Consider the following 27,987-nt stretch of genomic DNA (forward strand, 5'->3'; position numbering starts at 1 on the left):
TAAAAAAAACAACAACAGAGAAACAAACTGAAGATATTAAGGAGAGTTTTATTGTAAAGATAGACAGGACCTACAGTTTTACATTTTTCCAAGTCTACAGAAACTCTCAGAGTAGAAATTTCTTTATGTCTGTCATACCAGCAGACAGATTATTTATAAATTAGGGAAGGGAAAGTTCACTTCTTGGTAAACTGAGGTAGAGGAGGTGGCACCTTAATATCTTGGCCTTTCTCCAACTTCTTTTCACAGTCCACCAGGTAATTGACTCCATCGATGACTATCTGAACAAGCTCAACCTTTGACAGTGAAAAAGATGAAAGATTAATTTGCATAGAAGACACATGCAAGGCTTTGATCCGTAGGAACAATACTGGGACAAATGAAAACTTGCCCTGTTACATGGACTGTAACAATTTCTTCTCTTTATTTCCCTAACGTTTTATGGGAGGAGAGGTGTCTGATGTTTATCACCAGGGACGGGGAGCGGAGATATTACAGGGTTTCTCTCAATCTTTCTGCAGTTAAGATGGAGTTACTGCTTTGTGTGTAAGGACTTTTTAAAAATATGAAAACCATTAGTTTGCATCTCAGACACTTCTTCCCCCATCAATCTCTGTTACAACAGTTTGTCTTAAAGTAAAACTACACAGTGACACCCTTGTGATGTTCTCTGATCCGGATTTGAATTCTGACCTTCCACTAAGCTACCTGAGTACTAAACATGCTATAGTTCAGATATTATCATTTACACAATGAATGGCTTTCTGAAAATTGTTTAAACCCAAATGTTTGGCAATTAAATAATGCTTGTATTGTACCAGGCAAGTGTGCTACTTAAAGGAAACTGTGAATTATACTAAGATATACTTTTTAAAATTCCTGCTTTAAAAAAATATATGTTAGAACTTTTGTTTATAAATATTGGTTTTTCTTAAACTAGAGGACATCTACCTATGAATTTTTCCCTGGGAATCATCTCCCAAATAAATTATTTGCACTGCTCCTAAAGGGACCCAAACTAAGACAGAAAGGAATTACTAGTTAATTCTAGACAGCACTAAAATACATGATAAAACTCAAGAATGCACAGCAATAATGGAAGAGATGGTTAAGTGTTACAGCTGAACATACTTTAGGCATGACAGAGTCTAGTACACTCCCCACTTATTTTCACGCATAAGGAAACTGAAGCCCTATGAAAGGGTTGGGCCAGAAAGCTAGTCATTACTAATAAAAGAAACACTGATTTTCTACTTAGCCAACTGACCTATCTCAGTGTTGATGAGGGTGTGGTGATGAGTCTCTCATTCACTGCCTGTGGAACTCTCTTGGTATAAATCTTCTGGTAGGAAACTTGGTCATAAGTAAGGGACCCTCATCCTTAACCCAGGAATACCTTTCCTAGAAATATATTCTAACTAACTAATCAGAGTTGTGATTAGAGTTATATATAGAGATGGTCATACAGTTATGTACAGAGATAGTCAAACAAAATTTCAAATAATCAGGGAGATATTAAGTAGATAATGGACCACCTTTACTATGCTGTCATTAAACAATATGTTTTGAAGAATTATAAAAATTCTTTTATAAGAATTTTATTTATAAAATATTTATATTTCTTTTATTTAAATATTTATATTTTATTTATAAAATATTTATATATATCTTATTTATAAAATAAGAATTTTATATTCTTTGAAGAATTATAAAATTATAGGAAAATGCTCATGTTATAATACACTGGGAAAAGCTGTGTTATATCAAATATGTTGTAATACTAAATTCTGTAAAAAACATTTTTTGAATAATTGTAAGAATGGAAGGCAATTTAGAATAATGTTCACAATGGTTATCTCAGGGTTGTTAGGTTGAACAAGTGGTTTTATTTTTTTTTTAATACTTTTGGGAATTTTTCTAGCTCCTATAGATGATCACTTATTGACTTACAGTTTTCTAAAAACGATGAGTACTTTGCTTTCCAGTATTAAAAATCTAGTTAATATTAGAAGCTGACAGGGATAGGACCCAGATTTTCTTTATTCACTACACCATATTCAGCAAATTTCAGAAGGTGTAGTATTTATATCTACTTCTTCCTCAAGTATCAATACTTTACCAGAGCTGGGAGCACTCAAGCTGATTTAATTGTTTTGAGTGTTTTCTCCTTTCCTTTCCTTAGTTTACTGGTAGGAGTACCAACTGGCAATGAAATATGCAAAAGATGGCAGGGAAGAAGAAAGAGCACCAATAATCCACAGATTTAATAACCAGCCACTGAGTTATTAAGAGTTTTATAAGCGGCTTTTAAATTAATGATGGGCACAATACGTTCAATGGGACCACATCCAGATAAGCTGGGATGACTTACTGAGGTCAGGATTTGCTTAGGATTCTGCTTCCATGTTCATTAAATGCGCTCTTTGTGCTTTTTCTCATGCATCACTCCAGGTCTACCTATAGTTTATGAATCCCATTTATCCTGTGTATTCACAGAATCCTAAGGATTATTTGATGAGCACAATCTCACACATACCTCATGCATACCTTATTTGCCATCTTTAGCCCTAAACATAAAATTTTACAAACTATCAAGTATCTAAAAACGTCAACGTGAAGATGATAGTATGTGACCTTCACCAAAGGAAATTCGGAATCAAGAGAAAATCCACTATTTCATCCCCCTCAGAGAGAGCACAGTGTTCTCTGACTCAGTGATGAAAGACTGTTGTCCTTTAGCATAACAGAACTCCCGCTGCTCAGGATTGCTGGGACAGCTCTGGGGGCAGGCAGGTGACAACCGTCCCACTGTGAATTCCTTCACTTGCTTATACATCCTCAGCTTACATCGTGCTTACCTTTATGCGTGGAAGACAAGTACTACAGAATGAAATGCTAACATGACTCAGGACTCAATGGGCAAAGAGGAGGTCTCGAATTTTGTGAATAAGGAAAGGCTGTTGAGTTTGCTTCTTTTCCTCCAGGCTGATTTTGGTAGTTCACGTTTGGAAAGTTAGAGAGATGTTACCTCTGATCGGCCAATTCGATCTATGTTGGAAATGTCATACACATCTGCCACTGCTTCCGTGTCCACACCACCTGTGCCACGCTTCTGGAGTCTCAGGTTCTCCAGGATCTTAGAAAATCGCGGATCCTGGGACAAAGGATAATACTTAGTGTCCTAAGAATCAAACTAGATTTGTCATCCTTGGCACACTTAGAAAATACATATAATGAGAAGTAATAACAGTTAATATTTATTAAGCATATATTTACTATGTACCAGGGCCCTGTGCTGGAACTTACAACAATCCCATGAAGAAGGTATTGCTTTTACCCCCATTTCACAGATGAGGAAAATAAGGCTCAGAGGAATTAACTTGCCTAAAAGGACACACAGGTAGAAGGTAGCAGAGCTGTCATTAACTTCTATACTGCTATATTGGCATCTGGATGCCAGCGTTGGTGAGTTTATTATTCATCTATATAACACTTGTTACTGCTATAATTAAAATCATGACATTAAATCATAGCAAATAATTTTCTTATTGTAAAGCAACTACACTCCGATAAAAATTAAAAAAAATAATTTTCTTAGCATTGGAATTTTGAATAACAAATATTACCATACTTTTTTTTGGCCAAAAGCACATTTTCTAAAATTGTTTTAAGTATTTGATTCATTTGGTGTGCTGTGGCAGAACTCTTAGTTGCCCACCAGAATCCTTTTTCCTTTCTTCCACAGGAGAGCTGAGGAAGTAACCACTGGCTAGGTTCTTGCTAATGGAACAAGCAGAAGTGAAGGGTGCCACTGCCAGGCCTAGATCTTAAATCTTTACACGGACACTCCCACGTGCTCTCTCGCCTTCCCACAGGCTAGAGCGTGAGGCCTGACTGTGACCACGCTAAGGGGACAACGCTCTAAGGCAGTGACCCTCCACGTGCAGTTCCCTGACCGGCAGCATCAGCATCACCGGGAAATCTGTGAGAAATGCAAGTGCTGCAGGTGTTGTCACAAGCCTCCAGGTGATTTTGCTGCAGGCCCGAGTCTGAGAACCTCTGTATTGGGAGAGAGAGAGCAGAGTGGAGCAGCCGGCCTAACTATCCCGACTTGTTATATGAAGGAGAATTTAAAGTTCTTGTTCTTGGGACTTCCCTGGTGGTCCAGTGGTCAAGACTTTGCCTTCCAACGCAGGGGGTGTGGGTTTGATCCCTGGTCGGAGAGCTAGGATCCCACATGCCTCGGGGCCCAAAACCCAAAAAACATAAAACAGAAGCAATATTGTAACAAATTCAAAAAAGCCTTTAAAAATGGTCCACATTAAAAAAAATCTTAAATAAAAAGAATAAAGTTCTTGTTCTTGAAGCCACTTCCCTTTTTTACAGCCCGTTAAAACTCTTATCCTACGGATACAAGCGTTTTTGAGACAAACAACGTTTTCTCGTCATTTTCTTTCATTAGTGCAGAAACTAAGGGTTAAGGAATTGGGCTGTGACGTTTTTCCCTCCACAAAGCAGTCCCAGGTGAGCTGATCCTGGTGGAACCCAACAGGGCCACTGGCTGCATGACGTTACCTTGCTGAGCTTTGGGATCCTAACGTGGACACCAGCCCGTAATCCTGTGCCGAGGTTCGAAGGGCAGGTCAGAATGTATCCCAGGCGCTCATTCCACATGAACTCCCAGCCTCGTTCTTGGATTAGGCGTTCTACCTAAGACAGGGAACAAATGACGAAGTTCTCAGATATCCATTCACTCAGCACATCCCAAACGCCAGGGAAAGATGTGTGTACTGCATGTTTGCCGTGAATAAAACTTAGGTCAATTTATAGTACTACTTCTTTTTTTGGAAAGGAAAAAGCAAAGTTATCTGCAGTTTTTATAAAAATTTATTTTTATTGAATGAAAGATTCTTTAAATTCTATAGTTCTTTACAATTTTCAAAAGTTTCACTCACATGATTTCATATAATCCCGTAATAACCCTTTTTCCCCCACCGCTATACTGCCCCTCCCCACTGCCGTCTTCCCAGTGGTAACCACTAGTTCTCTATAGCTGTGAGGCTGCTTCTTTTTTGTTTGATTCACTAGTTTGTTGTATTTTTTTAGATTCCACATATAAGTGAGATCATACAGTATTTTTATCTTTCTCTGTCAGATATTTCTCTTAGCATAATGCCCTCCAAGTCCATCCATGTTGCTGCAAATGGCAAAATTTCGTTCTTTCATTCTGCAGTACTTCTTTAATAGAAAATTAAACTTCTTCTATCACAATATTAAAATGGTCCAATTAAATTAGATCAGCCATGTAAAGCACTGAACACAGTACCTAGCACATACTAAACACTCAATAAATGTCAGTTGTTATGCTTTTTCACATGAGCATAGTAGGAGAATATAGGAATTCTCATCAAGTATGGCTGTGGTCAGGTCACATATGAACATAGGCGCATCCTATACTGTCTCTATGCTTAGAACAGCCAAGATCTCTGTTAAAGAAATCAGAAAATAACTAATGATCCACAGACTTCTCTAAACCATCCTGCATTGGGAAGGGAAGCATAGGAACTTGCTAATAACAACAAAAAAAGTCATTTATTTTTTGAAGCACTGCCCTGGAAGTCCCACTCCAAAAGAGTGCCATGATCCCTAGAAAAGATTAGCCCCATCTTGGAAGTCACCATAATATCTTTTTTCAAGAATGAAAAACAAAGAGATTTTATTTTAGTGACTATTCAGAATTCTCTGATGACATCTTACCTCTTTTAGTCCACGACAGAATCGCTCAAATACTCTTTTCATATTGCCTCCTTTCTCCATAGAGATTACCCTGGTGTGGTCTTCCTCATTAATCCAGATGAGAAATGTCTTGTCATTATTATGCCTAATGAAGAGAGAAATACTGTGTTGAGTGTTAATTACATTTGTTTCAACACATGAAAATTCCCATTACCTCTGTAGCTTGATTGCTTCATTTCACCTTCCTCATTTCCTTAGATGGTCCTAATCTCTTAACTGTGCCTGAACAAGTACTGCAAAATAATGTTACCTTGACAGAATGAAGAGTAAGACCAACTCCAACCCTCAAAGATGTCATGTTTTCGCCCAACAAGAACATAATCTCCCTCATTCCTCAGACTAGGATGACAATAATTCAGCCATTATAACATTTGGCTTTGACGCCAATAAGAGTGTTTTGCCTCCTAATAGATTCAACCAAAATCTTGTGGCACTTAAAAAAAGATTTTACCTGCAGCTCAACATGTTTGGGGTGCAGAAGATTTCACATATGTTTGCTGTATAGATCCCGCCTATCCACCCCCACTGAGCAGCTGCTCCCAAACACTTTGATCTGGGCTCCTTTGGATAGTGTCATAATAACTTACCAAGGTTTAGGAATCAAAGTGGCCTGAGGACTCTTGGCCAAGACAAAATATGTGTACACTCAATAGCCACTCTTCCTTGTAGAGTTTTGCTTAAATCCTCAATATTTACTTTTCATTTTCTGCTCTTTTGTTTTAATGTCATGAAACAGATTCTCTGGGAGGTCAAATAATATGAAGCTAAGTTTTTCTTAAAAAGAAAGTCTTTTTTCTCATGCACAATTCATGCAAAACAGCTAACATTCCCGCACATTTGGAAACATCATTATACTTATATATTACACACACACACAGACACCCACCCCCAATTTCTAAGTACTCTATCTTCTCCATTTAGCTCAAGCTGGGCATGCTGTCAAGCGCAGGTCACAGCAACTTCAGGTTAGGACAAGCAGCGATCTGAAGGAGAACGTCTGCACACAATGCAAATGTGAAAATGCTATGTTCATACCAGATTCCCCTGGCATCTGGCCAGTCACGGGCCATCCCAGCACAAGTTAGTAAAGGGGATACTGGCTTATCAAATAGAAAGTGGTCCTGCAGGCCCAAAGGGACAAAGCAAAAAGAAGAAACTGATGAGATCAGACACAATGGCAAACGTCAGGTGATCAACTTTCAACTCACTAATAATGGCTGCGGTCTCTCAGGCAGTGCTTCTCAGCATTGGCTGCCCACTATAATAACTGAGAGCTTAAAATATTCTAATGCCCAGATCCCATCTCTCAGAGATTCCGACTTGTCATTGGGTGCAGCAGCCTGGACATCAGTTATTTTCAGGTGATTCCAGTGTACAGCTAAGGTTGAAAACCGCTGGCTTAGCCCAGATGGAGATCCTTAATCACTATGGAGTGTGTCTACCCCACCAGCACCAACCCCATGCAATGGCAGAGTGGGCAGTGAGTGAGGGGTGCTATCCTGAAAAGTGTTGTATACAGCTGCATTCTCCATGTTACCAGCATTGTTGGTTTATTATTATCATTCCTTCCATTAAAAAATATTAGAGATGTAAAATAATGATCTGTAAATAAAAATAGTCACCATTCATTTAATGGTCACTACGTGCCAGGCTCTATGCTATGTACTTTTATTTCCTTTAATCCTCACAACACTCTGAGGTAAAGGTCATCATTCTCTTTGGTAGGAAAAGGAAACAGATTGAGAGAGAGGAAACCTATCACAGCTAGGAAGTGGCAGAGCCTAGATGCAAACCTAGACCTGCATGACTCCCACGTATGCCTCTAGCTACAATATGCTACTGTGCAGACCCAAATCAGATCAAAATACTGTGTGTACACAGTAAGAATATGACTATGGATACCATATGTTACACTGAAGTCAGAAATAAAGAGGACACAGGAAGATCTACAACCTCTAAGCGGAAGGGGTTGGAGACCTGAGCCAGGCCAGGCTTATGGACTATCATTGCCCAGGAAGCAGCATGCCCTTTAACCTGGCAACCAGAAGTGGCTACTTGAGGCAGAGGAGGGCTTGTTCTGTGCCAGAACAAGAGGAGGGGACCAGGAGACTGAGGCCTCTAGACCACACAGTTGCCCGCCTGGTTTGGAAATGGGGCATATTTTGTGGCATCACATCTTCTGAAATGACAGAAATTTGCTTCCGCTTTTCCTTGGAGTTTAAAGTTACCTTTGAAAATGCCATTCTGTTTCAACTTTGCTACAGGGAAAAAAGGAAGGGACTTGAGTTTTGCCTACCCTAGTGTTAGAGGGAAGCCGTGGAGACCCTGTGGAGGCAGCAGGAACCCCAGAGGCCAGCTCCAATGTGAGTCAGGGCAGGCCTTCCACCTGGATAATTCCCTTTCCAGAAGCTCCTAGCTTCCTGGACTTTGAGTGTGGTAATGGAGACCATCCTCCAGGCACGGACGGGATTTTCCACACCCAACTGTTCCTATTTATCAACAAGCCCGGGGATCCTCCACTCACTCCCACACAGCAATGGCAACCCACCACCCCATTGTTTCCTCGGCAGACTTTATCCATAGACCTCCTCCACTTTTGACCTAAGCTTTTAAGGCCTGCTTTTCCTTCCTTAGACTGACCAGCCTGAAGCCCCAGCAAGCTCCCAACCAGAGCAGGGGTCTGAGCTCCGCGGGAGACGGCCCCGCGCGGGTCAGGGCTCTCTCGGCACAGCCCCGCCCCGGGCAGCCCACGTGGTTCGGGGTCACTCACATCGATGAGCCGCTGCTGGTCCTTCTCCGTCATCTCGGACAGCCGGTAGTAGCGGCCGGCCAGGTCCCCCTTGAGGCCCTTCAGGGCCATGACGGCCACGTTCTCCACCTCCCTCCGCTCGGCCCGGGTGCAGGCGGGCGGCAGGCTCAGCCCGCGGATGCTGCGGCCCGTGCGCACCCTAGATGACAGCACGTAGCGCTCGTCCAACTGCCCATGTGTGATCTGCAGAGCAGAGTGCGGGGTTACCGCAGCGCCACGGCCACAGTGGCCTCCAACCCGCTGACCAGGGGACCCCCGGGCACTGAGCGCGTGTGCATGCTGGACACATCGGGCAACTCTGGGGGCAGGGAGGGGTCTTGGAGGGAAGTCAAGGGAGGAGCTACTTTACACAGCGCTGTCTGCAGTCCTTTACCCTGGCTAGGTTTGGGGTGAAAAAAGGAATTGTTCTGGGAAAGGCTAAAGTCTTCAGTGACCACCACTACGCTGGTGGTAGGAGGTAAGAAAAACAGACTTTGGGACCTTCCTGACTGTCTCAGTGGCCCTCTAGGGAGCATGGTGTGGGAGGGCCATCACGGAACTTTCAAGGGCATCTGACCCAGGGGCCCTTCTCTCCAGTTCTCCTCACCTTGGACTCTGGAGTGCTGGCTTCATGGGAAGGTACAGAGGTGGCTGGAGCCTACCTTGGATTCGTCCAGATCCGTGGGGTGCTTCATCACCCTGGGGTCATAGCCATTGTGCCTCAGCTTGATGACAGGGTCAAAAAGATCGGCAAACACCTGCAGGAGGGACGACGCTCCTGTTTCCTCTTGAATTGGTTCATCTATCAGTACTTGAATTGGTTCATCATTTGTTCCTATTTATCTTAAGGGCCAAAGCTGATGCCCTCCTTCTCTGAAATTCTCAGTGCAACCATGCAGGAAATAGGTGTGAGACCGGATTGATGGTTAATAATAACGATAATAATTCTAGTAGTAGTACTAGTAGGTCGCATATACCAGAGGAAACCTCTTTGAGGCACCTTGCCCCTTGGGAGAGGGCAGGGCTACAGAACTCTGTCATAGTAACCTCCTCTCTAGCGATTCTGCCAAGTTCACTGCCATCAGATGGAGCAAGAAAATCCTGTGTTTAAGAATTTGAGGGTTTTCTCCAGAAGCTCTTGCTTTTGTGGGATAAAAGAAGCTGCCAGCTCAAAGCTAAGCAGTTCTGTGGTCCAAAGGGATGGTCGGGTTCTAGACTTTAAGCAATATAATAAATTTGTGGAAAACCAGCTGCATAGAAAGAAAAGTGCACAGCAGCAATTAAGGCAAAGCAGGGGGACCTGTTACCCTGTGAGGACCTTCCCCAGCACAAACTATCTCAAGTGAAATCTACTTTTTAAAAAACCAAAAACTGCAGGAACATCCTTTAGGTAAAATAAGGTTCAGAGAAGTCAAACAGAGCACCGTGCCGCCTTTGGGAGCTGTGGGGAGTGGGTCCTGGGAGCCAGCTCTAGTCTGGGACTCTGGGAGCCCAGAGGTGGGCACTGCTGTCCCTGAGTGAGCTGCTATCCTAGTCTATTCAAGGGGGCCCTCTCCCTCCTCTTGACGGCTGCCTTCCCAGGGAATCACCTTCAGCTCCCTGCAACAGAAGGTGCAAAGGGGGCACACCTGAGGGAGATGGGCTGGAGGGTGTTTTTTTTACTGTAATTTAGAAGCTGCTCTGGCGGCTGAGCTCCAGATCAGCAAACCATCCTGTGCTTCTGACCCAGGATGAGGATGCAGAGATCATGGGATTTCTCCAACAGGCTCAGTGAACTCAGTAAGACTACAGGGGGCTGTGTAATCAGTAATTCCCAAACTAAACACACATGGAACCATCCTCCAGCCTCAATAAAGTTCAGCTACAAACACATCATCTCCTAATGCCTTATCGGTGAATACACAAACAATAAAAACATTAAAAGGTTGTATTTTTTCTGTACTAACTCATCCCCTTGACAAGCTGTGAGAGCTGGGTCATGCAACTCATTCCTCGGTGGGGAGGGATACTACAGCAGCAGCAAAGGAAACCCTGTCCCTGGGAAGCTGTAGACCTCACTGTTCCAGAGAGCACTGCAGCTGTTCTGTTGAAGCTGGCTTCCTGAGCGCCCTTCCTGAGAAAACAGCAAGTTGGTCCCACAGAGAGAACCCAAAGCACGCCTCACACACACACTACAGAACCGGCAGCCAAGAGTTTTACCTCATAGGACTCCTCGTCACCAGCCACCATGCCCACGGTCTTTATGAAGGGGTGGCCGGGGTTATCCACTCCAGTCTGGATACACTGGTCCAGGGTGTAGCCATTGGGCGTCACCTTGTTGCGGAGCTTGGCGTAGATGGCCGGCGTGAGGCACTCGGCCATGCAGTTGTTGTGTTTGCGCAGATCAGGGTAGTCTGCGCTGCATGAGGAGAGGGGTATTCGGTGAGCAGCCCCTGAGGCGAGGGGCCTATGCGAGAGCTTTGTTTCTGGCCAGCCATCCTTCCACCAGGCTCTCTTCAGCCAGTGGGCAGAGGAAAACTGGCTAGGTCATGATTTAAGCAAGCCAGATTTTAAAGACTAGTTCCCTGAACTGCCAGAGGGATGGACCTGGCCCGGCCTAAGGAGTCCATTACGCTGGCAGCAGGAGCCCACAGACTGTGGCTTATGTTTACGTAAAGAGGAAATAGAGTGAAACGATTAGAAAAGAAATTGAAATCGTATGTAGACTTTTTTTTTTTTTACACCCAGAAGTTTGGGTAAATTGCAACAACTACATTTTGGTCCCTTAGGTCTGTGATAGAGGCTAACAACCATGTGGGTAGAACTACACAGAAATTCATTGATTTACCTGTCCTCTGTCTATGATGCAAACTATGACTATCTGCTTTGTTGAGAACAGTGCCTGCCTATAGAAACAGGCATTCAGTAAATAGTTGTTGAAATAATGCATAGAAAGAAATCAAATGGGGGGTTGCCACCTTACCCTGGGATATGTACTCATTGAAGAATAGAGGATTCAAGACCACCACAGGCTCAAACACAGGTAATCTCACATAAGGAATTCCTGAGGTATACGGTAGGTGCCAGTAATTCCCTCAGAGTTCCTAATTCTCATGAAAGCCAGTAAATGTTTCTGAGAAACAACTCAGGTTTTCCTTGTCTCTTTCATGCACAGCTGCCTATACGGAATCCCTTAAAGTCAGCATCCACTCCAGCTCTATCCAGTGTGGGACGTCTCAGCCATGACAAGGTCCCCAGGGTGGAGAAAACAGTCCATCTTCATGCCACTTCTCTGCTTCCCTTCTGCAAGGTCCTTTAAAGCTGATACTTAGGGACTTCCCTGGCGGTCCAATGGTTAAGACTCTGCGCTTCCACTGCAGGGGACATGGGTTTGAGCCCTGGTAAGGGAACTAGGATCCCACATGCTGCACAGTGTGGCCGGAAAACAAATAAAATAAAAAGCAAAGAAGCTGATACTTAAAATCAGTGCTGTCGCATCACGTTTTCCAGAAGGCAGTACAGCATGAGTGAGGCATGAGTCTGGAATCAAGGTCCCTGGGTTCACATTTGGCTGCACCAGCCGTGTGAACTTGGGCACGACTTAATTTTCCTAAGCCTCCATTTCATCACAAAGGGATGCTAAGAGGAATAGAATACTCTGCGTAAAGTGCTCAACACGCCTACACATATTCAACAAAGGTTAGCTCCGACTGTTATTACTATTCCACTAGAGCTCAAGCTCTGGGCAGGAATGATGACACTACACATCCCTGGATTTGCCACAGGTCACTGTGCTTAATGAGTCCATTTGATTTAGTCACCCTCAGAGGCAAAAAGAGGGGCCTCTGCCGACAGTTTCAGCAGAGGAAAGCATATTTCTGGCTGGCATTTTGGTGTCGTTTTAAAGCCAGGAGGACTTACCTTGGAGGGAATAGCCTGTGTTGTTCCCGGGCCTCAGCACACACGTTCTGCCGTTTCAGCAGGTACCCAGTAGTCAGGGCACTGGTGCCCAAGGTAGCAAATAACAGAGAGGCATTGCGGCCAGTTAGCAACTTCGAGAAGGTACTGGCCATCCTTTCTCTTGGATGAGTGTCTGGAAAGCAGAGAAGCTAAAGATTATTTTTTATTTAAAAAAAATTTTTGGCCACATCGTACAGCTTGCAGGATCTTAGTTCCCCGACCAGGGATTGAACCCGGGCCCCCGCAGTGAAAGTGCCTATGCTTAACCTCTGAACCACCAGGGAACTCCAGAGAAGCTGAGAATTAGCCTTACGGGATGGCCCTGAACCACAGTACAGAGAAAAACAGGCAAGAGAAAAACTGCAGGCGACTTAGCCTGTTTCGTTGTTTTGTTTTTCTTTCTTCCTTTCTCCCCAGTCCCCTTCACACTGCTTAGGAAAACCTGGGTAGTTTTTTTTTTAATTATTTTTTTTTTTTTTTAAATTTATTTTGGCTGTGCTGGGTCTTCGTTTCTGTGCGAGGGCTTTCTCTAGTTGTGGCAAGTGGGGGCCACTCTTCATCACGGTGCGCAGGCCTCTCACTATCGCGGCCTCTCTTGTTGTGGAGCACAGCCTCCAGACGCAAGGCTCAGCAGTTGTGGCTCACGGGCTTAGTTGCTCCGCGGCATGTGGGATCCTCCCAGACTAGGGCTCGAACCCGTGTCCCCTGCACTAGCAGGCAGACTCTCAACCACTGCGCAACCAGGGGAGCCCCTACCTGGGTGGTTTTTAGACACTGAGAATGTCAAACTGCTTGCAGTCCTTGCCATTTTCTCCACTAATAGCGGGAAAAACCCAGAGGATTTCTACATCTGGCTGCTTGACAGCCCAGGTGCTCTTTTGCACTCTGCCGCTACACAACTAGACCCTGAATAGAATGCATTGCTGGGCTTGTAAGGCATGGAGGAAGTTGTTACCAAACGAGCTTCATTTTGCCCAACGCACAACAAGCCAAAATGCCGAAACACTAAGGTCTGCAGCAAAGAGAGGGTTTATTCACAAGGCAGCCAAGGGAGAAGATGGGAGAACAAATCTCACAACCACTTCCCTGAAAGCAATGGGCTTGGGGTATTTATGGGATAACAAAGAAGCAGGGTGGTCTGGGAGTGTGGGGAAAGATGATTGGGAAAAGGTTTGGTAATTGTTGTTTTGCACAGGTGTAATAAAGTTACACACCTCTGCAGGTTCTGAGGGTAGAGTTTTCAGCCCTCCTATGTCAAAAGGTCACTGACATCCATGTATGCCCAGTTGGACGGTTGCTGGTCCTATCTAGTTATAACCAGCTCCGCTTAAACTAGACACAGCTGAGTCCACGTTCCTGGAAAATAACTCAGGCAAACATCTTATTGTTTAGGCTAGGAGCTGCTTGGTGGAGATGCTAGTCTTAAGACAACCTTGATTGGTGAAGGCAGGTGGAATGGATTTGACTAATCATTACTCGCAGTTGCAAAGTCTCTAAGGACCATTCTCCTACTTTGCTCACCCCAAATGAGTTGGTGTTGGAGCTCAGGTTTGGGTTATCTTGAGAGTGGATGTCCATTTGAATACTAAGGTCTGGATACCAGCAGGGAGGTGGGGAATTGAGTCTAAGACTACCCAGTTGAGCTAGGACCCTTGAAAGGGGCTAAAGTGGTCCAGGGTCAGGAGCCCTCCAGCAGAAATGCACTCAAATCTGCTCTGAGGAAGGTATACTCAGTTTAGGCCCTGCTTCCCTACAGAGTAAGATCAAGCAATAGGCTCTTGGTCAAAGATCACCAAGCACACAAGGAGGCACCATGAATGGGAGTCAGCAGAAGAAATGGCCACAGATTCAGACCTCCAATGACTGAAGATACTGGAATTGTCAGACAAGAATATAGATTAGCTCTATGCGGAATGTTTAAAGAAATAAGTGATGGAATCACAATGACGAGCAAGCAACAAGAGACTATTAAGAATAATAAACCTGATTTGAAAGAGAACTGGAATGAACCATGGATATAATACAGCTGAAGACAGGATAAATGAATTGGAAGGTATATCTTAAGAAATTATCCAGAATGTTGCACAGGTAAATAAGAAAATGGAAAATATGCGATAAAAGAGGTATAAAGGATAGAATGACAAGATCAAATACACATCTAATGGAAGCCTCAGAAGGCAGAATAGAGAAAACAGAGAAGCCATATTTCAAGGGAAATGGCTGATAATTTTCCACAACTGATGAAAGACAAAAATCCATGATTCAAGAGGCATGACATAAGTCAAGCAAAATTAAAATAATCCACAATACCTAAATAACAGTCAACTGCAGAATATTAGCAACAAAGATATCAAAAGCAGTCAGCGAGAAAAGACAGTTCATCTATAAAGAAAAAACATCAGCTGATTTTTCAACAATGAATAATGGAAGCCAGAGATATGGTGTCCTTACGGGGCTAAGGCAATAATTATCAACCAGACTTGGGGACACAGTCAAACTATCTTTCAAAACTGAGAACATGTATAAATCAAGATAACTATTTATGGGACTTCCCTGGTGGTGCAGTGGTTAATAATCCACCTGCCAATGCAGGGGACATGGGTTCGATCCCTGGTCCGGGAAGATCCCACATGCCGTGGAGCAACTAAGCCCATGCACCACAACTACTGAGCCTGTGCTCTAGAGCCTGCGAGTCACAACTACTGAAGCCGGTGCACCTAGAGCCCATGCTCCGCAACAAGGGAAGCCACTGCAATGAGAAGCTCGTGCACCGCAACAAAGAGTAGCCCCCATTCGCCGCAACTAGAGAAAGCCCGCGTGCAGCAGCAAAGACCCAATGCAACCAAAAATAAATAAATATATTTTTAAAAGATAAATATTTATATAATATCACCAGGGATGAAAATCAGATACCCTGCTGTGTCTGCTACTGCCCAGAAATCAGAATGGACAATTAATCCACAGTATCACCCAGTGGGGAGCTATTTATCATGGGTTGTTGAGTGGAGAACAATAGAACAGGTAACTCTTAGTACTCTCTCATTATATTGGTCTCTGTGATGCCCAAATAAAGGAAGGGTGGAATTTTTTCCCCTTGTATTTAGAAGATTACCAAGGCTCTGCTACAAGATTCTCCAAGCACAGGTGGGTTGGATGACTGCAATGAGCCTGTTGAGAGTATGGTTGTGGTATGAAAACCTGGGCTATCCAGCAGACGATAAACTCCTCTAATAAGGTGAGGTCGACATGGCCTTACGCACAATTCTAAGAGTAGCCTTCTGAGGTCCACTTTCTTCCTTGATTGCATTTTGGGAACTGGGATGGGTCCATCAACTTTGTGCTTCCAGGATCTCCACCTGGAAGTCTTTACTTAACATTTTTTGAGCTAGGGAGAAATTCGAACATCTCAACTAAAAGCATCAAAGTCCTTGAAAAAAATTAGGAAGTTATTTTTCTACGTTAGCCCAGGAAATCAGATTATCAGACAGCCTTTCCTCGGTGTCATTTCTAAAAACAATTCCCTCCATCGTAAAGACAACAGGAATTACTTTAGTAATCAGCAGGCAAGATAAATGGGCCATTTCTCAAAGTCGTTCTAGGGATGTGTAATGGCCCAACATTCATCTCATCACATGTACTTCTTTGCTCCCTACTAGACTTTGGGCTGTTGTCCATCTCCTTCCAAGAGTAGGTTAGTGTTCCTCAACGAACAGCACCCAGGCTTCCTGGCTCTCGTACACAGCAGGTGACACTAACTTACATCTTTCAGACCTGTCATATTTGCTTCCAGACCCTCCAATCTGCTTTTCAAGCAGAGAGGCAATACTGTCTTCTATGAGTTTTACCACAGAACTCACCAAAGTAAAGGAAGTGTTGCCTGAATTCTTTCCAGACTCTAGATGGGTCAAAATTTAAGCCAGCCCTAAGTTAATAAGAAGTGCGTTGGTTTCTGAGTTTGGCTCAATAGCTTGACTTTTATTTTTCTTTCTTTAATTGGCTTTAGCACTGACAGGTGTTCACATCAGCATGTTTGAGAAGATAAATCCAAAGAGGTAGAGTCAGGAGGAAGAGGAGGGAGTGTGTCTATGTGCAGCCCACTGACCACTGGTGGTCTTTAAAGGTCTTCCTCTTTGTAAGGGTGATCTGTGGGTAGGTGTCTGACTCAGAACATTAATGTTTGAAATGTCATCATATCCATATTTTAGTTTCTGGAAATAATATTAACATCCAAGAGTTCTAACATCATGCTGGTGTCTGGGCAGTGATGCATGATTCATGGTAATAAGCCCGTGGAGGCTTTGGTGGCAGCAAGACGAGCAATCCTAGAGCTGAAATTCAGAGCACCCCTGCTTTGATTCCTTGTAGAGAATTGACACAGACTCAAAGCTTTGGTGAAGAATTCCTGTTTCTTTGACTCTATGTTTTTCTCTCTCCAAGATACAGTGAGACATAGAATTTCTCTACTGAGGTCCCAATCGATAAACTTGGGTATGAGACTGAAACAAGGGTCTCATTGAACAGGGTAGTAATTTGGCAACGGCTGAGCCATGCTCCCCAAAGACCCAAAGCCAGGCTTGCAATGAAATCACTTTTCCTCATGACTAAACTAACTCTCTCTTGCATGTTAAAAGTTAGTCTTTGAAAAGCTGCACAGGCAGGACATTGTTTTGTCTTACAGATTCCTCTGTTACCCAGGAGGCCCCAATCTTACATAAGCACCATCTACAGCTAAAATTCCTGCTCAGGAGAGACTTGATTTGTTATTTGCACAGATGGTAACATGCGGCATAAACAAGTGGAGTTGGAGAGAGGCATGTGAGAGGTAATCTGTGTCCACCGAAGGGGTCAGTATTTGGCTTTGCCTAGTTTCCACAGATAGTAGTTCTATAAATCAGTATATTGTGTGAAACCACTGGAACAAAAGTTTGGAGCATAAGAGATCTGAAGCTCCCTTACAAGCTTTTTAATTTTTTTCATTCCCTCCATGCCCCTAGTATTAGCATAACACACTGAACTCTTTTGTCAAGAGATCACTTGAGAGAGGAGATGAGGGGCTGGAACAGCTGTGGTGTTTCTCCAGGTACAAAAGCTTCAGCATCCAGACACCCTCACTGTGGGCGCCACATCAAGGCTTTGGCGTTTGCTCTTCTCTTTGCCAGATCTATGTGGGAGAGCAGGTGTCAACTGAGTGGGCGATGTGAGGCTAGAAAACGGGGCCGATCAGAGAGCTGAGCAGATGGGGGAGCAGAGGGCTGGGGGGAGAGGAACATGGGCAACAGAGAAGTTGAGAAGCCAGCTTCCCTCAGCCTTGTGAGACCAGCAGCCAGTGTTCCCTGGGAGAGGAATCCTGATCTATTTGGGGGGAAAGAGGCAAATGTCAACTAAAGAAGCTCATATTCAGAATTTTGTGAAGGCTCACACAAGCACATGTGCACATACATTCAGGGACTGTCATGGAGGCCCAGAACACCTAGGACCCAGTGGGCTGGCCCGACATTCGGATTGACAGCTCTAGAGCCTGTACAATCTCAACTTGAAAATATACATATATATATATATACACACATATATATATATTCTAATATAGATATTACTTTTTAAGATATCAGTTTTCTGTCCGTACTTTTGTGCTAATGCAATAAACCACACTAATTGGTTCTAGTAAAATTATTGTTACTGTTTTAGTAAAAGTATTGCTTCTTACTGCCCCTCAACTAGGACTCTGCCGTCCATTTTTCCCTGTCTGACTGGACCACAGCCTGGTGCCTTGTCCCCACAAAATCTCCCTGTGCCCTTCTAGCCTCAGGTGATGGCTTTCTCTCTGAGTTCCCAAAGCATTCACGGGCTGCTCACTCACTTGCACTTGAGCTGCGTAGTTTTTTGACATTTGTTGGTGAACTCAATTGTCCTGTATCTCCTGTCATGTTAGGGAACTCCCCACTATGTTCGGATTATCTTCCCAGCTGATGGGTAAAATCTTCAAGGACAGGAACTCATCTGCCACAGATCCTTGCACATAGTAGCTGCTCAGTAAACACTTCCTCCCAGGCTTTACATAATTATTTGTGAGCAGTGCTCTGCCTGATTTCCAGAAGGAGGATATCATACCAGCCTCCTATGTATCTCCTTTTAAATGCATGTAGGTCTAAGGGAATGGGTTCTTTTCCCTGGGCTATTCTCCAGGGCACCTTACTAACCTGGCTCCTTTACTCCCAAGTACTTCTCACTTTTAATCTGCTATGAAGCCCCAGGCCTGGTATCCAAGCCAATATAGAATCAATTTTGTGAGCTAGCTTCCTGGATCAAAACTTGAGAAAAAAATCTACTTACATAACACTAAACACGTCCCTTTCAGCTACTGATTTTGAAATCCTATCATAAAAGCAACTGAGTGAGGCTGGTAGGCAGGTTTTCAGCATTTCCCTGCTCAGGCTCCTGGTCTCTGTGAGCTGCCCCTGAGCCAGGGTAGCCCAGCACAGGCTCCTGACCTCTCAGCCATGACAGGCTGGCTGCCCCGCTGGGAGCCCACTGAGCCCATCCTCGGCGGTTTCCAGGGGTGATCCAGCGGATGCTACCCCACAGATAACGGATGAAGCATCACTGCATGTCCTTCCTTCCTCCAGGGATCCTTCTCGGACTGAGCAGTAGGTGGGGAAGGAGGGGTCAGATGAAGAGAAAGTGCTAGGTGTCGGGGAAATTTAAGTCTCCCGACACCCAGAAATTTCTCTCCAAAAGACAGAGGAGAGAAAGAAAACAGCTTTATTATTGACTAAGCACGAAACCAGACTGTGATGCACATCAGCTAAAGAGACTGGAAAGACAGAACAAAGTCTCACCCTCTTAAAGAGCCGTGCAGATAGGACCCACCTACGCCTGTTCTTCAGGTAACTCAAGTGAGAGGACATGACAGCACCATTTGTCACACAGAATTCACTCTAAATTCACCTGATCATTGGGGTGGCCGTTTGTGTTAGTTAACTGCCTTTATCCAAAGGGAAAATGAGCTGTTCCCATCTCTCTGACAGCAGGTCTTTACCACTGAGCCTGGGAGATTGGGGTGCGATCTTCCTGGTGTTTACATTTCAAAGAGATGGCTCCCAGGCCTTGGAGAAAGACAGTCCTGGGTTGTTAAGCTGGCTGGAAGCTTACTTAGCTTTGAAAAACATTTAAATACATCTCAAAGGGGCAGAGACAGAATTTACAAGTTTTCTAAAGGAAATGCTCTAAGAAAAGGGAAGGGAGCATTCATTTTGTTATCTCCCTCTCCCACACACTGGGGAGGACGGTGTCGGGAGCTCAGCAGGGCTCAGGTCAAGGATGGACATCACTCAGAGCTGACCTGGCACTTGGCACATGTAAGAGAAAAGACCCAAAGACCACAGGACTGGGTCATAGTTTTCCTTGGTTCTCAAGCCCACTGGCCCGCATGTGGTAAGTTCTCAGAAAATGCTGGATGAGTGAGTGAACGAACAGCCATAGAGACACTGGGGTGGGAAAGGACTTTAGAGGTCATGTAGCTCAGCCCGAATGCAGGAATCCTTTCCTTTCAGCCCTCCTTAAATAGCAACAGTGATGGGGATCTCACCACTTCCTAGAGCAACCCATTTCACTGTAGAATAAGTGGAATTATTAAAAATCATTTCATATCTTAATAAGGGGGGAAAATTAGTACTTTCAAGTGCCAAGTATTTTCTCTACAACAACCCCAAGAAGCAGATATCTTGCCCCATGTCAAAGATGAGGGACCTCAAAAACAGAGAGGTTAACTGACAGCCAAAGGTCACACAGCTAAAGAGAAATCACATGTATTGAGTTTCAGTAGTAGTTTCTTATTTAAATGAAGATCCTGTTTTTACTTATCAGGTTTAATAACAAACAACATTACAGTATGTTTGGATGGAGTTGCCAGATATTTCTAGCTGCCTCTGGTTCTTTATGCTCTCTCAGGGATACTGGATCGTTTCTCTCAATCAGGGTTTCCAGAGAGGGCTCGAGAGAGGATAACTGGGGGGGCCAAACAGCCAACCAGCACACAGGCCTCGTTCTGGGCAGCTCTGAGGGGCAGAGGAACCAGAGGGTGTGCCCTCGGGGCTTCCTCCACCTTCCAGGAACACCAGTGACCACAGACTTCCAGAGGTCATCAGGCAGTGTGGGTCACGGTCACCGTGAATGACACTGATGTGCTCTGGGGGAGAGGGGTCACAGTGGGCAATAATGGAGGGAGAGGCAAGACAGGATGATAAGATGGTGAGGATAGGTATCTTTTTACTTGTTTGTCTGATAAATATTTAAGTGCCTACTATGTGGCAGCTTTTACAGAGCTCACAGTCTGAGGGGAAAATTCTCGTGTAGCATTTACTTTATGCTGGGCACATGGTTCTGTTAGCTTTATGGTTATTACCTCATTAAATCCTCACAACAGACCCATGAGGTTGATACTCTTATTAGCCCCATTTTACAGATGAGCAAATGGAGGTAAAGAAAGGTAAAATAACTTGTCCAGAAGCACACGGTTTGTGAGTGGCAATACTGGGATTCAAGACCAGTGGTCTCTTTTCCTAGTCCATGCTCTTAACCAGCACCCGACCTGGGCAACTACCAGGCAAAGGGTAAGTGTTCTTCGAGGGGAACCAGAGCCCCATGGGAGTCCCTGGGAGGGCCTGGAGCTGGCCCAGATCACTCAGCTATACTGTTTGAGGGAGCTTGCCTGGTCTTAATCAGACTGAGGTATTACTTGTTTCCACCTGCCCTGGGACTAGTACCCAGACACAAACTGCAAAAGATCAGAGCAGAAACAATGACTAGACACCGCACACCCATATGCATAAACAGATGACTATAGAGGCCTGGTGCATCGCCTCTCTATGGCCGGCTGCCTTCCAGCCATCCTCCAGGTGGGAGAATGGCCATTGCCCTCAGTCCACACCACACTTAATCTACTTTGGAATGCTGCAGAAAGGAAGAGAGGAAGAAAGGCTAACTGTACGCCCTGTTCTATGCCTAGGTCCGGAATCTTCTGGATGAGGACAAAGCGTCCTGGACCACTGTCACTCATCCAAATTTGGCTCTGGGGAGATTCTATAGCAGATAATTCCCCTGAAATTTAGAGTTGAATTACACTGGGACTGAATCTACCTAGGATGTGTAGTGGCTGCCTGTCCCCAAAGGTCCAGAGAAAACCCATGATGTGGGGACAACCTTGACTGATTCTAGATTCCAGAACACCTGCAGCTACTAGGGGCAAATCCAAACGGGGCCTGGCACTTATGAAGGGCTGAAAATCTGCTCACATCTGTTACTATCACTGTGCACTCCTTTTGAGAGGTCAACTCTACAGGCTGCCCACAGCGTGTTTGAGAACATTCTCCCTTCACCTCAGCAGCAGGGAACTCGGCTTCGTTCAAGGGCAGGGGGGCTGAGGGCTCCCTTGCTCCTTCTGACAGATGGAGGGTTACCTACTGAACACATTGAGAGCATCCCCCAGAGACTCAGGAAGCCCGCACCTCCTGGGTGTGGGGCAATTGCAGAGCCTGCCTGGATCCACAGCAGGCTTCTTCCTTGGGATGCTTCTGCCTGAGACCCTCTGTCTTGCACCTTAATCAGGCCACTTCCTGGGCCAGGCCGTCTCCTAGTGCCTCTCTGGGTCTGCTCACCCAAGACAGAGCCTTTTCCCTCAGCCCCCCTCTCTCCTGAGGACGCAGGTGCCCCCTAGTCCAGAGTGGGGTACTCGGCCAAGCAGGGGTGCCTGGTCCTGCAGGGATGTGTATCCCTGATAGGCCAGCCCTAGTTCTCTTCTCCAGCCCACAGCCCCACTGCGCCTGCAGCTTGCTCCCAGGCACCCTCCCTTCCTTCAGCCCTGATGTCTTCTAAGAGCCTTTCTGCAGGACAAGTTACACCTAGCTGCTCCAAGTCAGGAATTCTGCTCTTGGGGAGACAGGTAAATAAAGGCCCAAGCTAGAGGGCAAGGTGGGGTCTTCTTTTGGTCCTAAAAGGCTCCTGCTGAGTAGTGCTGGGAGAGTTAGGGGCAGGAGGTGAGGGGGGAGCAGCTCTGCGTGGCCCTCTCCTCTCTCCCTGTCTGTGATCAGAATCACCTGGACTGCTCTGTGAGCTGCCGCAACCATTTTGGAAAGTGAACCAGGAAACGTCAATTAACATAAAAATGTGCATACCCGCTGGCCCAGCATCACACTTTGGAAATCTGTTCTGCAGAAACAGAGCTGCCAGGGCTTCCCTGGTGGCGAAGTGGTTAAGAATCTGCCTGCCAATGCAGGCGACACAGGTTTGAGCCCTGGTCTGGGAAGATCCCACATGCCACGGAGCAACTAAGCCCGTGCGCCACAACTACTGAGCCTGCGACCCACAACTACTGAAGCCCGCGCTCTCAGAGCCTGTGCTCCGCATCAAGAGAAACCACCACAATGAGAAGCCCGTGCACTGCAGCGAACAGTAGCTCCCACTCGCCTCAAACGGTGAAAGCCAGCACGAAGCAATGAAGACCCAATGCAGCCAAAAATAAAATAAATAAATTTAATTTTTTTTAAAAAAGGCTAAATTTCTAAAAAAAAAAAAAATAGAGCTGCCAGTATACAAGGAGAGAGGCACAAGGATATTTAGTGAAGCACTATGTGTAGTGGCAAAAAAAAACCTAGAAGAAACCTGTCTATCAGAGGGAGGAGGGTTGTATTAAATGTGACACATTCAGACAATGGAATATTCCACAGCTATTAAAGAATCAGTTAAAACTGCCTCCACTTTACCTGGATGCATGTCTTGCCATAGTCTTAGGTTAAAAGGGAAAAAAAACTTGCAGAGTAATGAATATGAGTGGTTCCAATTTTGTAACAATGATATACGTATATATGTATTTGCATATATTTGTAAGAACATCAAGAAAAGTACTAAAGGTGATTCTTCAAACTGCAAAAAGCATTACTTCAGAGCAACAGACTTGGAGTAGGCAGATTATTAATTTTCTCTTAGTAGAATTCTGTATTGCATCACTTGTAAAAATCAACATGGGTTGCCTTTATGATCAAAAATAAATAAATTAAAAGCTAAAAAAAATCAACTGTGAAGTGTGCTAAAAATCCATATTTCCAGGCTCCATCTTTTGAATGAGTGGCAAGAATGGGACCGTCACAGGTATGTTGTATAAACTGCACAGGCAATTCCCAAGCCCTGTTAGGTCTGGGAAGCCCATGAATTGCCTACCTGAGCCTCAGCAACTCCCTCTCTATAATGGGTTTGATGAGACCTCTCCCTGAGCTGTTGTGAGGACTAAGTGACAGGCCACAGTACGCACTGAATAAATGTGAGTCCCTTCCCCCTAGTGACCCTAAGCCTATGGGACAGCTATCACTCTCTCCCCACAGCCACCCCTGGTCATCCCAGACTGGTCTGCCCCTTCTCTGAATGTTGATTTTAGTTTACATTTTTAGCATTTAAAGTGTTTCACCTAATTGTTCTGTTTTGTAATCTGAGGACAAGACTTGATTCCAGAAGGAGCCCATCATATACTTTCCGATCCACTGCTCATCCTCTGAAAACCAGCATCAGGGTTCGCAAAATGGATTTATTCAGTTGGGCTCCCAAGTTCTTCCAGACTCTGACCTTTTACCCGGCCTTTCCTTCCACCTGGAATGTCCTTTCCATCCCTACATGCCCAGTCAAACCTTACTGTCTTTTTTTCTTTTTAACTATCATTTACTAAACTCCTAGCATGAGCCATGCATCCTGCAAGAGGTCCTTACAAACACTGTTTTCAGTCTCTGAAACAATCCTTCCAAGTAGGCATTATTTTGTAGATGGGGAAAACAGAGGGAGGTTAAGGGACCTGCCCCAGGTCTTGGGGTCAGCACCTTGATAAAGCTGGCATTTGAACCTAGGCTTGTCTTTGGCCCTGGATGCAGGCTCCTTGCAGACCACAGCACCTCACAGGTAGCCCTGCACAGACCAGCAACTGGAGAGAAACCACCTTTGTGGTTTAGGACCTGGGAGTGACACAGATCCCTCCACTTAGGCTCCCAAGACCGCAGACATGCACTTACCACAGCAGCTACTAGACACAGGACCATCACCTCGGGGCATGTGACTCCCCCAGAGTCCCAGATGTTACAAGCCTGCTCTCTTTCCCGTCCTCAGGCTTCTGCTGAAGTGGCCCAGATCCCAGGTGCTCCTTCACCCTCTCCACTCTGACGCCAGGTGCCCGAAGCGCCTGTCAGCCATGCAGGGGCTGCTGCGCCAGCCTGCCTTTCTCTTGAGGAGACGGGCATGGACTTTTCTTCTCTCTCCTCCCCTCCTCTCTCCTCTCTCCTCCAGAAGTAGGGCTTGCAGGGGTGAGGAGGGAGGTAGTCTCTAGCCCTCACCCCATAGAAGCTGTCTGCCTCAGCTTCCCTAACTTGGAATACCTCATGACTCTTGATTTGAAAATAACTGTTTACAGCAATAGGGCTAAAACCTGGCAGAACTGCTGGGCTCCAAGCCAGGGAGATTTCAGTACGGGGTGCAAGATCACAGCCAAAAGCAACAGTGTTGTGGTATTCCTACACTTGCCCTCTCCACTAAAACACAAGAACCACCACATTAAGCCCCTTTGTCACTGTGCCCAAGAGCTCTATATCTCTGTCTCAGGCAGGCATACTGGGAGTCTGGGTCCTGGTTTAAGGGTTTTGTCTGGTTCTGTGACATCCTAAGATGTGGAGGCCTTAGGTTCTGTCATGGCCTCAATTCTGAGCCTCCTGATCGTCCTGAGTATCCTGGATGGAGATGCCATAGGTACCATTCTGCTGACTCAGAGTTATTTTTGGTCCAGCTGTAAATGGCGTCCATGTGTTTGAGTTCCTTGGAGGGCAAAGGAAGACCGGGGGAGGACCACGTGTCAGCTTTCCCTCCAGAGAGACACCCCAAAACAGAAGATGTCCTTGGGGTTGGACCAGCTCCACAGAACACTCTGAACAAATTCTTATGATGCCATTCGTGGCCAGCAGAGAATGGCTTTCCTTCCCAGTTCTAAGGGAGCAAAGAGTTCAAGTTACTTCGCCACCACCGGCTATACTGGTACCCTAAGAGGCACCCTTGGGCATTCCTGTTCCATTCAACAAGTAGAAAGTCATAAGCAGAGGGCTTTATGGTCCTTCCCTGCAAAACAGAGGTCTTTCCTAGGCCTCCTGGTGATGAAGACATACAACCATGACCGGGTTCGCCTCTCAAGGGTAAGTTGTTTACAAGAAAGTAGGAAGCTAGGAACCATCTAGTCCTTTGAAATGCTGTAAAGGAGTGGGACCCTCCTTCCTGCCCAAGGAAAGGAGCCCTTGTGGCTTCCCAGGCAGGAATGGGTGTGACCTCCAGCAGTCACCTTCAGACAGGCTCCCTGTGGGATTCCTGGCTCAGGGGCAGGAACTCCCAGAATGCTGACGCAGGGTCCCACGTGATTCCCTCTGGGAAGACAAATGGCTCCTTCTCTAAGCTGTGGCAGAGATGGAAACCCAGTGCCTCTGAGCCAGGGGCAAAGTGTGTCTCAGAAGCAATCCTCCTCTTGCCTCTGAACACCCAGGACTCTCCATTCCTTATCTCACCCTCACCCCACATTTCCTGTACTTGCCTCATCCAGCCCTTTAGGAAAACTGACCTGGCCTCTGGCCCACTGTCTAAGGCTAAGATTTGGTCATGAAGCTGGCAGAGCTAATTACTGATTGGCCCAGTAGCTAGACCTGATTTAAACTGGTTAATGTTATTGCTAGCGATTGACTTTTGAAATCACTTACCCATTAATAATGAGCTAAGGAACTGTTTCCCCCCACTGGAGGTAAAGATGCTGTAGAATTGATCTACGTGTGTTCCATCTCTGGCAAAGGACTGTTCTTTGCTTGCTTGCTTGGCTTACTGTCAGCCCTGTTCCTGTCCCTCGAGTGGGTGACATGGGTGCATGTGACGCTGGTGCCCTTTGCTGGAACAGTGCCTTAACCCACAGAAGGGTTAGCTCTAAAGGCTGGGGTTTTGGGAAAGGTGTCTACAAAAGCAGAAGAGGAAGTGGAGTGCTCACACAGCCTAATAACGCCCAGATATCCTGTAAGAGCCTGCTTGGGAGGCTCAGGAAGCCCCTTTGCCAAGTTCTGGTGGGGGTCATGTTCTTCTCCATGAGCACAGAGAGAACAGACCAAGGACACTAGCTCAGAAACAGAGGAAGCATGATAGCTGCAGATAGGAAAAGTGGCACTTCTGGAAACAGCCCACCAGGTGAACTAGCGTAGCCTTGTCATGAGGCCATGAACTGCCACCTCTGGTGATTTCACCTGACCCTGTGTGGGTCAGAGACAGGGCAATGCTCAAGGGAAGGTCTAAAGGGCAGCGCGGAGGAGGGCCGAAGGGTTTTGCCTTGTTCTGGTGAATGTCACTCTCCACACCCAGCAGAGTATTCGAAGGCAGAGATGTCACCCACTCAAGGGACAGGAACAGGGCTGACAGTAACCCAAGCAAGCAAGCATAGAACAGTCCTTTGCCAGAGATGAAATACACGTAGGTCAATTCTACAGCATCTTTACCTCCAGTGGGGGGAAAACAGTTCCTTGGCTCATTATTAATGGGTTAGTGATTTCAAAAATCAATCTCAAAATGCTAATAAAAGGGAAAAAAAATCAATCTCTAGGGGCTTCCCTGGTGGCGCAGTGGTTGAGAGTCTGCCTGCCGATGCAGGGGACGTGGGTTCGTGCCCCAGTCCGGGAAGATCCCGCATGCCGCGGAGCGTCTAGGCCCGTGAGCCATGGCCGCCGAGCCTGCGCGTCCGGAGTCTGTGCTCCGCAACGGGAGAGGCCACAACAGTGAGAGGCTTGCGTACCGCAAAAAAAAAAAACAAACAAACAAAAAAAAATCAATCTCTAGCAATAACATTAACCAATTTAAATCAGGTCTAGCTACTGGCCCAATCAGTAATTAGCTCCTTTCCAGGGCTCCAGAATGTTCATTTTTAAGTTAGCTTACCCCAAGTCACTGATTTGCACCTCTTTTGATGCTGCTGAGGGAAACCATTCTCAAAACTAATGAACTAGTTTCTACAAATTACAAGGGAAAGGAAGTTGAAGGCTAAAGTTCCCAATTCAGTGGCATTTAGATTTTTTTCTTTTTTTCCATCAAGAAAAAGTCCTGATTCACTATGAAAAACAGGCACCGCAAGCAGGGTGCTGACACGGTTCCAGCACCTCGAGCGCAGCTGTCCCACGGAATGGCCACCTGCTCCTGGGCGCAGGATGGCTCAGCCAAGGACAGACGCTCTGCCGGCTTCTTTAGAGAGTTACCATGACGTCTTCACACAGGAGCAGTGCCCAGGTTCCGGCCTACAGCCCTGGGTCCGCTGCTCACAAGGCCCCACCCTGGCTCTAGCAGTAACCCCACTTTGGAGGAATAAAGCCGAGTTTCACTGCCTCACTGACCTTGGAGTCGGGAGTCTCCCACGTCCTGCCTCTCGCGAA

At 45.6% G+C, this 27,987-nt stretch overlaps 1 protein-coding gene across 1 annotated transcript; it reads right to left on the bottom strand.

Moving 5' to 3' along the window:
• Window positions 1-28: 28 nt before the first annotated feature.
• On the bottom strand, window positions 29-27,981 carry CKMT2 (creatine kinase, mitochondrial 2). The gene is made up of 10 exons (XM_060009215.1): window positions 27,949-27,981; window positions 12,485-12,656; window positions 10,784-10,982; window positions 9,247-9,342; window positions 8,567-8,788; window positions 6,832-6,917; window positions 5,758-5,881; window positions 4,576-4,710; window positions 3,029-3,154; window positions 29-296 (listed from the first exon to the last, which is right to left on the bottom strand). Exons 2-10 carry the CDS (start codon window positions 12,634-12,636, stop codon window positions 177-179), a joined length of 1,260 nt encoding a protein of 419 aa, XP_059865198.1. The 5' UTR covers window positions 12,637-12,656; window positions 27,949-27,981; the 3' UTR covers window positions 29-176.
• Window positions 27,982-27,987: the final 6 nt, after the last annotated feature.

The sequence above is a fragment of the Delphinus delphis genome, chromosome 3 (genome assembly GCF_949987515.2).
Source record: "Delphinus delphis chromosome 3, mDelDel1.2, whole genome shotgun sequence".
Classification (NCBI taxonomy): domain Eukaryota; kingdom Metazoa; phylum Chordata; class Mammalia; order Artiodactyla; family Delphinidae; genus Delphinus; species Delphinus delphis.

Coding starts and splice junctions, on each gene's coding strand:
- CKMT2 (XM_060009215.1), bottom strand. CDS start 12,636: ATGGCCAGTACCTTCTCGAAGTTGCTAACTGGCCGCAATGCCTCTCTG. Junction 9,343..10,783: donor GTGACGAGGAGTCCTATGAG/GTAAAACTCTTG, acceptor TCCCTCCTGCAG/GTGTTTGCCGATCTTTTTGA. Junction 4,711..5,757: donor TCTGTCGTGGACTAAAAGAG/GTAAGATGTCAT, acceptor TCCCTGTCTTAG/GTAGAACGCCTAATCCAAGA.